Here is a 12,334-nt window from a genome sequence, read left to right as displayed (position 1 = left end):
GATTTCAAGACGATTTCCAACGCGGGCAGGCAGTGGCTGAGCCCAGCAGTGCACCATCCCTGCCCTCACAGCGCCCAGGGCCGCGCTCCAGCACCGACCCCATCAGTGCCACGAGAGCGCAGTGCTTGCACCGCTCCAATGGCAGCACAGTGCTTGCACCGCTGCCCTGCACACCTCATCCACTGCCTCACCTGTACCCCAAAGCTGCTGGGTGCCCCAAAGCTGCTGGGTGCCCCAGAGCTGCTGGGTGCCCCGAAGCTGCTGGGTGCCTCAGAGCTGCTGGGTGCCCTGAAGCTGCTGGGTGCCCCAAAGCTGCTGGATGCCCCGGAACTGCTGGGTGCCCTGAAGCTGCTGGGTGCCCTGGAGCTGCTGGGTGCCTCAGAGCTGCTGGGTGCCCTGGAGCTGCTGGGTGCCCCAAAGCTGCTGGGTGCCCTGGAGCTGCTGGGTGCCTCAGAGCTGCTGGGTGCCCCAAAGCTGCTGGGTGCCTCAGAGCTGCTGGGTGCCCCAAAGCTGCTGGGTGCCTCAGAGCTGCTGGGTGCCCTCCAGCCCCACTGCTATGCCTGCAGCCCCCGGCCCTGCAGCACTACCCCCTCCCAGGGTCGGCAGCCCCCCCTCACACTGCAGGGCCCCGTCAGCCTCCCCACATCACCATGAGGCCTTTTGCAGGTGCCGCCCGCCTGGGAATCCACGCAAACCAAAACCTCGTTAACCACGCACTCATTTTAGCACGCTGCCTTGGCTGGGAGCCCTGCGCCGCACGGCAGGAGTGGCACAGTGAGCTCAAGGAGAGGAGGGCACGGGGCAGCACCACAGCTGTGCATGGGGACGGGGGTCTGCTCGGACACCTCCAGCCCTGATGCTTCTACAGCAGCAAAACCGATGGCAATTGGGCTGATGACTCGAACAAGCTCAGAAGCCATTAACATCCAAATGCCAAAAAAGGGTAAAAAGGGAAAGAAAAAAAAAATAGAGGAGGAAACAGATGTCTGTAAGTTGTTGGGCAAAGGAAGTACCAAAATTGGTGTGGGAAGCTGAAAAGTTTGGGGGAAAACAGAGCCCATGACAATGGCCAGCAGGAAGCAGCAGCCCTGCAGGGCACCGCAGGAGGAAGCGCTGCAGGGTGGTGGGGGTGGGAGGCAGAGGCACCACGCAGCTCCAAGCCACGAGCCGTGTATGGATCCACGTATAAAGAATGGACAGTGTCATTGGAACAGGGCTTTACATCAAAAGACACAAAGAGCTCGAATGGAATGCTCTCAGATGGGGAAGCTCGCAGAAGAGACCGCTCTTTGAACTGTCAGCACGCACTGAAGTGCTGGGGTGCCACACTGCAGCCAACCAGGAATGGCTGAGATGGAGGAAAGCCTCCTCAGCATGCAGAGATGGGCAACCCCCCACTGCCTGCCTGGAGATCCCCTGCGAAATCAGGGGAAGGATTAACTCCATTTTCTTCAAACAGAACTTTGGGCATAGAGCTGAGTTCAGCCTCACTTGTGTGCTTCAAGTTCAGCTGGTAAAGGCAACTCTGTGTGCACAGGGAGATGAGGCTGCCATCCAACACTGCTGTTGAGCAGCACTGGGCACAGAGCTGTGGGTGCCCCATCCTCAGAGGTGCCCGAGGCCACGCACAGCATCCCAGCATCCCAGAGCCGCAGGGCTTGGGAGGCACCTCTGGAGCCGCCCCCTCCATCCCCCCACAGCAGCTCCTTCAGCAGCTGCACGGCGTCCAGAAGGGTTTGGGATCCCCACAGGAGACTCCCCCACTTCTCTGGGCTCCGGTCCAGGGCTCTGCCACCCTCACAGCACAGCAATTCCTCCTCACGTTCAGATGAACTCCCTGGGCTGCAGTCTGCGCCCGCTGCTCCTCGTCCTGGCGTCGAGCACCACCAAACGGAGCCCGGCCCCCTCCCCTGCCCTTCCCTTCAGGTCTCCATCGGCACCGCTCAGGTCCCTCAGCCTTCTCTCCTCCACACACGCAGCCCAGGGCTCTCCCAGGCCCCACCAGGAGCTGCTCCAGGCCCCACCACCCCACAGCTGGGCTCTCTCTAGCAGTTCCCATCCATCTGGATCCAGGCTGCCCCGTGCTGTGCACAGCGCTCCTGATGTGCCCCCCAGGGCAGAGCAGAACACACTGCAGCCTCAGCCCTCAGCACAAACTCCACACACCCACCAGCCCCTATCACTGCCCAGCCAGCATCCACCTCCCCAGCTTCCCAGCAGGGACCTCAGAGCAGATGGGGGCTGAGTGAGCTCCTCCACAGCCACTGAGGTTGGATGTCAGGGGAAGTTGTGTGCTGTGAGAGCGGTGAGGTGCTGGAACAGCTGCCCAGAGAGGCTGTGATGCCCCGTCCATCCCTGGAGGTGTTGGAGGCCAGGTTGGATGGGGCCCTGGGCAGCCTGGGCTGCTGTGAAATGGGGAGGTTGGTGGCCCTGCATTGGTGGGGGGTTGGAGCCTCATGATCCTTGGGGTCCCTTCCAACCCAACCATTCTGTGATTCTGTAATGTGCAACATGCACAACACCCTGTGCTGCTGCTGTACTCTGCTGCCCCCATCCCGCAGTGTTCCCAGCTCCCAAAGCCCCCCAGCACACCCAGCAGTGGATCAGGCAGTGGCAGCACAGAGAAGGGCCGTCCTGCAGTGCAGGAGGAAGGACAGCACACAGCCTGCAGCACGAGCTTATTGGAAGCAGATCTGCAATAAGAGCGTTGCTGGGAGCTGGCAGGTCCTCAAAGCTGACGGAACAAGCAGAAAGCATCCCAGCGCAAAGGAACACGAGTGTGGTGAGAGCCCCATTTGGAGAGCTGGCCGGGCTCCTTGCTGCGCTCAGACACGAGACGCTGTGCACATGGAGAGTGCCAATTAGGTCACGTTAATGAGGATAAATAGGAAAGAGTGGCATCAGCCATGTGGCTGAGCTCAGGAGAGCTACGACAAAGAAGAGATAACAAGGAGCAAAGGCAGGGTCCATGCTCACATATGAGCAGCAGATGTAAGAGGTGGCATGCTGCTCTGCCCGGCGGCACCGCGCGGCCAGGAGGGGCGGTCGGCACCACAAGCAGCACTGCACCAAAACTCCCAAATGTGGGGTTATAAAACAGCAACGTCAGGTTGTGACAGAGTTCACCCCGCAGCGCTCCATCGTCTGCAGGGCCGCACAGCAGCCCGCAGCTCACAGCTCATGGGGAGGGAACTGCGCCCACCTCCCAAAGCGCGCCGCAGGACAAACGTATTGCAGGCTGAGATGGAGCTGGTCACAGAACTGCACTGCAGCTGTTCAGCAGAGAGAACTGCACACATTGAGGAGAGCATCAGGACCCCAATGGGGTGAAACCCCCCGGGACGGCTGTGAGGCTGCACTGCCAGCACCCCCCGGAGCAGCACTGCCAGCAGCCCCCAGCCCTGCCGCCGCCTCCTCCTCTCTCTCTGCGCTCCTGGCCCCATGTGTTCATTTCGTTTCTGCTCTGCCAATGACTCAGTTCTGCCATTCTGTTCCCAGAGTCTCTGCCCAAAGCCAAACCTCGGCTGCTCGCCTCCAGCGCTCCGGCAGCCGTGTCCAAACTGCGGCCCAGAGCCACGCATGGAGCCGCCAGCCCGTGCTGCACAGCTGTGGTCCTCCTTCCCTGCACACAAACCACAGCTGCCTGCCCGCACCCCACACCCACCCCATCCTGTGGCCGACTCCTCTCCCTCCCACCCGTGGCAGAGATCCCCACTTGCAGCTGCTCAATTCCAAGCTCTCACCTATCTGTGTTCCCCCATCTGTGATTGGTGCCAGAACAGAGCTTTGTAACACCCTGAAATCCGCTCTGTCACCCTCCCTGTCACCCAATCCAGGCGCTCCTGCTCCTGCAGGGGGATTGGAATAGATGATCTTCCGAGGTCCCTTCCAATCCCTGGCATTCTGTGATTGTCTGAGTGGTTAAAACAGGGTTAACGAAGGCCGGGATTCACTGCTGGGTAACGAAGGACCCAAAGCAGGCAAAAAACAACAGCAGGATGCAGGTGGGCAACGGCCGCATTGCTGTGCAGGACCCAGCAGCCCACAGTGCCTGCAGCACAGTCAGGGTGGGAGACGGAGCTGAGCGGATCACACAGACCCTGCAGGACTCGGGAGCGGGGTTCCAGCACAGCCCTGCAGCGTGTGGTGACGGAGAGGATTTCATCACATGCAGATTACCAGGGAGGAACCATCCCAGACGTCCCCTCGGGCTGCAGCTTCCCGTGACTCACAGCACCGGAGGCTGCAGAGCCGCCATGCAGCCCTCGGCACAGAGCCTGCAATCAGAGCCTGCACCGGGCTGAGCAGCACCTCTGTGCAGCACCTCTGCTCTGCTCTGCTCTGCTCTGCTCTGCTCTGCCTGGGTGCTGCAACCAACCTCCTTTCAGCAGGAAGGCAGGCTGTGAAATGATGGGGAATTTGATCCTCCCTGCCCTAGATGTCTCCATGGCATCAGCGCTGCACTCACAGCACCCACCTGGATGTGCCCAGCAATGCCCAGAGCGTCACAAGGGCAGGCAGGATGCAATGAAGCTCTGGCCACGTTCATTCACCACTAGCAGAAAGAGCCCAGCCGTGCCGTGTTCCCTCCGTGCAGCTGCTGAGCGGGAGGCTCCGACTCGCCGAGTCCCGGAGGAGGGATTTTAGAACCAGACACCGAAGTAGGAAGGTGAGATCACGAACAGAAACAGCTCTGCTGCTTCCCAGCAAGGGATGCAACTGAAGCACGACGGTGCCAGCGGGGGCTGAGAGCTCTGAGCAGCATGAGTTGCACGGCAGCTCCTACCTCTCCATTTCTAGCAGTTCTGCCTGCACACAGAATCAGAGGACCATAGAATGGCTGGGTTGCAAAGGAGCACAGTGCTCATCTCGTTCCAAGGCCCTGCTATGTGCAGGTCGCCAACCAGCAGCCCAGGCTGCCCAGAGCCACATCCAGCCTGGCCCTGAATGCCTCACATCGCCCCCTCTGCACAGCACTCCTTCCCCGAGCTCAGTGGCACTGCCCACAGCTCCTTCCCTCGCCGCCAGCTGTGATCACAGATCAGCACAGCAGACGCTGCCCAGCCCCGGGTCAGTGGCAGACAGCAGTGCTCCCCCTGCCAGCCCGGGTTGGGCACAGCCTTCCTCCCCACTCTGCCCAGCTCCAGAGCACGGCGCTGCCCACGGCTCTCACAGACCAGACCTGCAGCTGGGAGCTGCGGGCGAAGTCCTGCAACAGAATCACAGAACGGCCCGGGGTTGGAAGGGACCGCAAAGATCGCGAATGTGCAACCCTGCGACGGCACAGTGAGCTGTGAGCTGTCTGTCACCACCACAAATCAGCAGCATTTGGTACAAATGGCCCGTCCTGCCCTCCCACTGCCATCCCTGCCTGTGTGTCACCACCTCCTCGCTCAGCCCACGTGCTGTTGGTGCAGCGAGTGACTGCCTCCTGATCAGCCCAAACGGGAGAGCTGGGTCTGACTGCAGGCCACGCTGCAGTGGAACACAGCGCACCGTGCTGCCGTGCTCTGCCACGCTCTGCCATGTACTGCCGTGCTCTGCCAGGCTCACAGCACTGCACCGTGAGGTTGCAGCGCAGCCCTTGCTGCCCCAGCTCATAGCTCTGCATCCCATGGCTCCATCCGCCGTGCCAGCATCCCTCAGCCCTGCCACCCCCACCCCCACCCCGCTGGATCCCACCCCCCCACCTCACTGCTGCCACTCTGCCTCCCAGCTCCATCAATCACAGCGCTGAGCAGCATCCTCTGCTTCTCCAACTCCCATCCTCAGCCTTGCTGAGAGCTGAGGTGAGAACCACCCCCACGTGTGCACGGCATCCCCAGCACAGTGCTGGGTGGGTGAGGAGCCCCATCCCGCTCCGGCCCCGCTGCTCCCACCCGATCCAGCTCCGTCGTTCTGCAGCCACCACTCCCCATGCTCACACAGCTCAGGGAGCCCACAGGTGCACAGAGGGACACAGCAGGCAGGACGCAGCTGGCTCAGCAATGCCAGCCCTGCAGCCCGGGCTGCGCGCATCGCGAGGCCCCGTTGGCGCGGCCGCATCGCCGGGCTGCCGTGTGCTGCACAAAGGGCTGGAGCTGCACAGCTTCTGCTGAACTGAGCAAAGTGGCCACGTCCAACCGGTGTCACCCATCAGAAAGAGGCAGGAAGAGACGCCACCCGTTGGTCTCAGAGGCTTCAAGCACAAAGACACCGAGGGAGCACATCGTGTCACAGTGGCTCTCAGAGATGCCACTGGGTGCTGATGACCCACAGTGAGACGGACAGAACTCCTACAATAAGCGGCCCTCCATCACAACTGGGTCTCAGAGCGCTGCCTCAGCTGCACGCCCTACATGGACCCACCTGGGACAGCAAGGCTCCAGCAAGGCAGGGGCTGCACCACTGCACTGTGCCGTGCTTCACTTTGCTTTATGCAGACACACAAATCCCAAACACGGCTCTGCAGTCTGCAGTGCAGCGAGGGAAGAGCCCAGGAGGGGAGAGCTTTCTGCTGACCCCCGGCACTGCCCAAACGTGGTCAGCAGCCACGAGCACCACCGGGGCTCAGCCACAGGGACACAGCTGGGCCCATCACCCCGTGCCCACCAGGACCCGGCCCGCACCTCCTTCCCTTCCACAAAGGAAGGAACTGCCCACAAACAGAACCAGGAGAGCAGGAAGAAGTTTGGCCAATTCCAGCACTAAGCATTGCAGATGTGACCGGTGCTGCAAGCAGCACATCCAAAGAGCACGGAGCAGTCACTGCAACACTGAGCAAGGAAAGCAAACAGCAGCCAGCAATTCCAGCACGGAGCACAGAGCAGGGGCTCAGAACCACATCCCCTCTGTGTCACATCTCCATCACAGCCCCTCGGCGTGCCGTGAGCCACCAGCAACACCATCCAGCTCTTCTCCAGACTGCAGCACACACTGCACTCGTAGCCACCCGTTCAGGGCAGGCTGGGCTCGGGGCAGGCTGGGCTCTCAGCATCCTCCAGCAGCAGCGCGCAGTGCGGGATGTGAGGTTGCTAAGAGACGCAGCGCGGCGCGCGCATCTCCGGCCCACCAATGTTTACATCCTGAAGGACACCCGGGGGAAGGGGGCTGGGGGCCCATCATGACCCCTCCCCCGACCCCACGTCCCGCCTCCAGCCCGGAATGGCGCCCATCGCGCCCACCCCCCGCGTGCCGCTCTCCCCCGGCCTCTGCGGCAGAACCTCGCGGGGCGCTCACGGAGCCGGCAGAGCCCCCGGAGCCCCCCCCGCTTCTATCGGATTTCCATCTCCGCACGCTGAGCCCTTTGTTCCCGCGCGGCAGGACGGACCGAACCCATCCCGGGCCCGGCGCGCCCTCGGCCCGTCCGTCCTCGGATCTCTCCCGGCTCCCCTTCCCCCATCCCCGGCCCAAAACGGACGCGGCCGCCGGGACGCCGCGGCGCTGGGTCGAAGCCGCCGCATCCCACGCAGCGCCCCGCAGCCCCGCGCCGGTTCGGTTCCGGGGCTCCGGCACGAGGGCGATCCGCGACCTTCCGGGCCGAGCCGACACGTGCGGGCGGCGCCCGACCCCCCCCCCCCCCCCCCCCCGCCCCGCCCGCCCGTCCTTCGGCCGTTCCGCCGCAGCGCTGCGCATCGCCGGCGCTCCCCGCCCGCAGCGCTCCGCCGGACGCGCCCGGCCCGACCCGCGCAGCGCCGCCCCGCAGCCCCGCAGCCCCGCACCGCCCCCGCGGGCCGCAGTGCCGGGGGCGGCCGCTGCCGCAGGGCCCGAACGCGGTGCGGTGGGACAAAGGGCGGCGCGGGGACTCGGTTCGGCCCGGCCCGCTTCGGCCCGCTCACCCTCGATGGAGATGACGTGCTCGCGGATCTGGCTCTGCAGCGCCAGGTCCTCCACGCGCTCGATGAGGTCGTAGATGGCGTAGATGTTGGGGTGCACCGACTCGAAGCGGCCGATCTCCGCGCGGATGGCGGCCGAGTTGGACAGCCCGAACTGCGGCGGCGGCGGTCCGCCCGGCTGCGGGCCCGACGGTCCGGGCACCGGCACCGGCACCGGCACGGGGCCGCCGGGCGCCGCCAGGCTCTGCTGCTGCGGGCTCTGCCCGGCGCCGCCCGCGAAGTTCATGGCGGCGGCGGCGGCGGCGGCGGTCAGCGCGGGGCCGCCGGGATCCGCTGCATGGCCGCGCGGGGCGCGCTCTGCCGGGATGCGGCTCTCGGCCGCCCCCGCCGCTCCGCTCCGCTCCGCTCCCCGCCGGCAGCGCCCGCGTCACGCACCGCCCCCGCCTCGCGCGTCAGCGCCGTGCGGAGCGGCCCCGGGGCGGGGCGGGGCGGGGAGGGGGCGGCGGGGGCCGGGCCGGGGGGTGCGGAGCTCCGCGATGTCCCGCGGCCTCCGGATGGCCCCGCCGTCCCCTCCGTCCCCGCTGCGTCCCCACGAGCCCGCACGGCTCCGCGCGGTGCCGGTGTTCCCGCTACGGGCCGGATCCTGCCCGGCCTGGGCCGGGTTGCCCGAGGAGGTTGCGGATGCCCCGTCCGTGCAGGCATTGGAGGCCGGGCTGGATGCGGCTCCGGGCAGCCTGGTACGCAGGGTGTCGGAACGTAGCACGGGGTTGGAACCGGATGAGCGTTGCGGTCACTTTGCAACCCAGGCCGTTCTGTGATTCTACGCGGGCCGAGGGAACCGGGCCCTGCAGAGCCGGGACCCCCGTGGGGCTGCGCCGTGGGGCGCTCGGGGGGAGCGGACCTGAGGATGGGGAAAACTGTGCGAAACAGCTGGGAGAGAGGAGGTGAGAAAACGCAGAAGAAGAATCCCGCAGCCCCCGAGGCCGGTGCAGGAGGGGCGCGGAGCAGCAGCTCCCCGCAGCCCAGGGGGGGCCGCGGTGGAGCGGCCCGTCCCCCACAGCCATGGGCGCAGTGCTGGGGCAGCGCCCCAAGGGGAACCCCGCGGTACGGAGCTTTGCTGGGCAGCGCTCGGAGAGCTGCGGCCACGGGAAGCCCCCGAGGTTCCGTTTGGGAAGGACGCATCCCCTGCCTTTGGTCATCGCCTCTCAGGTGCCAGCAGCAGTCGCTAAATCCCATCTGCTCCCTTTGATCTTCTGCCCTCGGCCCATCTCCCGTCTCCGCCCATCGCCCTCTCCCACCGCCTTCCCCACCCCCAGGAGGGGCAGTTCGGGGCGCTCGGTTTGGGCGTTGCGGTGACTGCAGGACGGACCCTCCCCGCCCCCTTCTGCCTCCCTCTTTTGGTCTCCATGAGTTCCTCCAGAGCTCCGCAGACCCGCAGTGAGGCTGAGGATGGGTCCCCTCGGGGTCCCTCTGGTCCCCCCGCCCCGGCAAGGCCCCCCAGATCAGAGTGGGGTGGGAGCTCCTCAAGGAGGGGAGCCCACAGCTGCTGTCCCTGTGCAAGGCTGCGCAGCGCAGCCTCCCCATCTCTGCCCACCGTGAGCAGTTATTTAGAAAACAGTAAAGCCTTTTCTGAGGGTCATGATGAAAGCTTTCAGAACCCCACGTGCGCTGTGCTGACGGGAGCCTCACCTGTGTGTGTTTGTGCTTTCAGAGCCCTCTCCGCGGATCTGAGTCACTATTCTGTTTACAAAAGCCTCTGACTCTTCCCAGCGTTGCTTTTAACCCTGCCTGCTCCTCGCTGCGCTGCCTGTTGATGTATTTGCTCCAGGGGGATGTGAGCTGTTACAGCCACTGGAGCTCTGTGTGCGCATCCTGTGCTCCCGAGGCTGTGGAGCTGAGGCAGCAGCTTTGCTCTTTGTAAATCACAGAATCACAGCATCACAGAACGGTTGGGTTGGAAGGGACCCCAAGGATCACGAAGCTCCAACCCCCCACCAATGCAGGGCCACCAACCTCCCCATTTCACAGCAGCCCAGGCTGCCCAGGGCCCCATCCAACCTGGCCTCCAACACCTCCAGGGATGGACGGGGCATCACAGCCTCTCTGGGCAGCTGTTCCAGCCCCTCACCGCTCTCACAGCACACAACTTCCCCTGACATCCAACCTCCAGCTGCCCTCCCTCAGCTCCAAACCATTTCCCTCGTCCTGCTGCCATCTCCCCTTTCCAAGAGCTGATTCTCCTCCTGTCTGCAGGCTCCCTTTAGGTACTGCAGGCTGCACTGAGGTCAACCTGAAGCCCTCTCCTTCCCAGGCCAAACCAGTCCAGCTCCTCCAGCCCCCAGCCCCCCTCAGGTGCTCCAGCCCTGTGTAGACAGGTACACACATACATCGGCTTCAGTGCTTTGCTTTTCTTTGTTGGAGAAATTAATGCTCCTCCAGCAGCTGCCCCCCACCCCTGTGCAGCTGTGCCGATGCCCAACTGCTCTTCAGGGAAGAAATTGCTCCCAGTACCTGACCTGACCCCCCCGGGCTCGGTGTGAGGCCCCCCCCTCTTGTCCTCCATCATGTTGGCAGATGCCCGTTTCCCCAGAAGAGCTGCTGCCAGCCTCCTGCTCTGCACCTTGGAGGTGCCAGCTGATCCCCAACCCAACCGTCCTATGGTTCTATGATCTTTGGGACTTTTCCAACCCAAACATCCTATGGCTCTGTGATCTTTAAGGTCCCTTCCAACCCAACCATTCAGTCATTCGATGGCTCAAAGTCCCGATTTACAAACCAGAAGCAGAATCAACCCGAAGAGGAACACAGCTCAACGCTGCGCCGTCATCCCCCAGTGCTTTCCCACTGCCTTCAGCTTCCCGTGTCACTTTTCTGCTCACCATACACTCTCATGCTCACTACTTTCTGCTTCCAGTTAGTCCATGCCTGTGCCGAAGGACCGTAAGGATGCGGCCCTGGGGGCACGGGGGGGGTGGGCTGGGGTTGGGCACGGAGATCTCAGAGATCTCCAACCTTAACGCTTCTGTGAGCCCACGATTGGCACTGCTGGACGTGCTGCCCTGCCCTGCGCTGCCCCGGGGTGCTGGCTGTGCAAATCCCATGGGTCAGAACCGGTCCGGTGGGGCCATCACAAGCGGCGGCGGCACCCGGGGCAGCGCCGCCTCCAGCACTGCTCCGCTGCGCCCTACGGTGACGATTCGGATTCAGTTCAAACGCTCCTGCACGACTCCGGTTTTCCTCCGCGTGTTTTGCATCGCCCTCAGCACGGAGATGCTGACAGCTGTGCTGCAGGCGGGTTCCCACGGATGGGAGCCCAGGAAGGAGCAGGAGAGCCCCGCTGGTGGAGCAGATGCCACAGCGGAGCTGGTGAGCACCAGTGTCTGTATGGGAACGCCGGGCTGAGGACGAAGCTGCGGCTTGTTGCTGGCATCGCTGTGCTCTGCTCAGTGAGAGCAAGAATAGGGGAGAGCTGGGCCGAGCAGAGCCTCTCACTGTGAGGAATCCTTCCCAAAGGCCGTTGGCTGCTCATCGGGACGGGCAGCAGCAGTGCTGGGACCTCGTGGTGCTGCAGCACACGCGCAGGGCGCTGAATGGTGGCGGAACCCAGGAGGCTGCAGGGTGAGGCGAGGAGAGCGGGGCAGGGGAAGCGATGCTGGCTGCTGAACGCGGCAGCCCAGAGCCGCAGGTCCCGCCGCTGGCCTGCAGATGCGCACGGCCGGGTGCCGGAGGAGCGGCGCTGCTGCGTCCCCCGCTCGCACCGCTCCGTCTCCGAAGCGTCCCGCTCACGTGCAGCCGCTCCTCACCGCCTTCCCAGCAGATGATGGCCGTTATCTGATGGAGTCGCCCCCAGCGGTCGCAGCAGCGGCCATCCCAGCCGCGGGAGCAACGCTTCGCCAACGCTGCATCCCTCACCAGGGACGCTGCACGGCCTGGCGTCGCTGCCCGCTGCCCGGCATGGAGCAGCGTGACAGCAGGGAAGGCTCCGTGGCACAGCAGCACCGCTGCTGATGGTGCCAGCACGAGGATGATTCACGCGCTGCTTTTTATGTCAGCAGGATCAGAGCTCTTCTATTTACATCTTGCAGCAACCCTGCAAGCAATGGGATCAGCAAAAAGAGCCTTTTGGGAGAGGAGCGGCTCAGTGCGAGCGCTGCTCAGCGCAGCGGCACCAAGAGCAGCGATGCTGGAGGTGAGAACACCACGACCACCCTGGAACAAAGCAGGGAGGGAGAAACCACAGCGCTGCAGAGTTGGTAACCCCCATTAAAAGCACATTGGTGTCACCCCACGCCCAGCATTGACCTCCATCCCAGGGCTGCTCCCCAACCCGTGTCACCCCGGGGCAGTGCGTGGCACGTGGGTGGGGGGCCCCGATTCGGGTGCCCTGGTTGCCCTGAGGGGGCAGTGAGCAGTGGGTGGTGGTGCAGCGACCCTGTTACCCCCCCCCCCCCCAGGTGTGCAGGTGAGGTTTGTCACCTCCTGCACGGTGAGGGCTGCACCCACTGCTCCTGGAGCTGACA

The 12,334-nt window shown here is 64.2% G+C and overlaps 1 protein-coding gene across 2 annotated transcripts in view; it reads right to left on the bottom strand.

Moving 5' to 3' along the window:
* Positions 1–8,100, bottom strand: part of AGAP3 (ArfGAP with GTPase domain, ankyrin repeat and PH domain 3) — a gene marked incomplete at both ends in the record, with an annotated part of 93,183 nt that extends 85,083 nt beyond the window's left edge. For both annotated transcript variants that reach the window (XM_079538399.1, XM_079538400.1), the window contains one exon: positions 7,818–8,100. In XM_079538399.1, coding sequence (XP_079394525.1) covers positions 7,818–8,100 — 283 coding nt within the window. The remainder of the gene's footprint in view (positions 1–7,817) is intronic.
* Positions 8,101–12,334: the final 4,234 nt, after the last annotated feature.

Source organism: Tetrao urogallus (assembly GCF_951394365.1).
Source record: "Tetrao urogallus genome assembly, chromosome: 7".
Taxonomy (NCBI): Eukaryota; Metazoa; Chordata; class Aves; order Galliformes; family Phasianidae; genus Tetrao; species Tetrao urogallus.
This window is presented reverse-complemented; position numbering and strand designations above follow the sequence as displayed.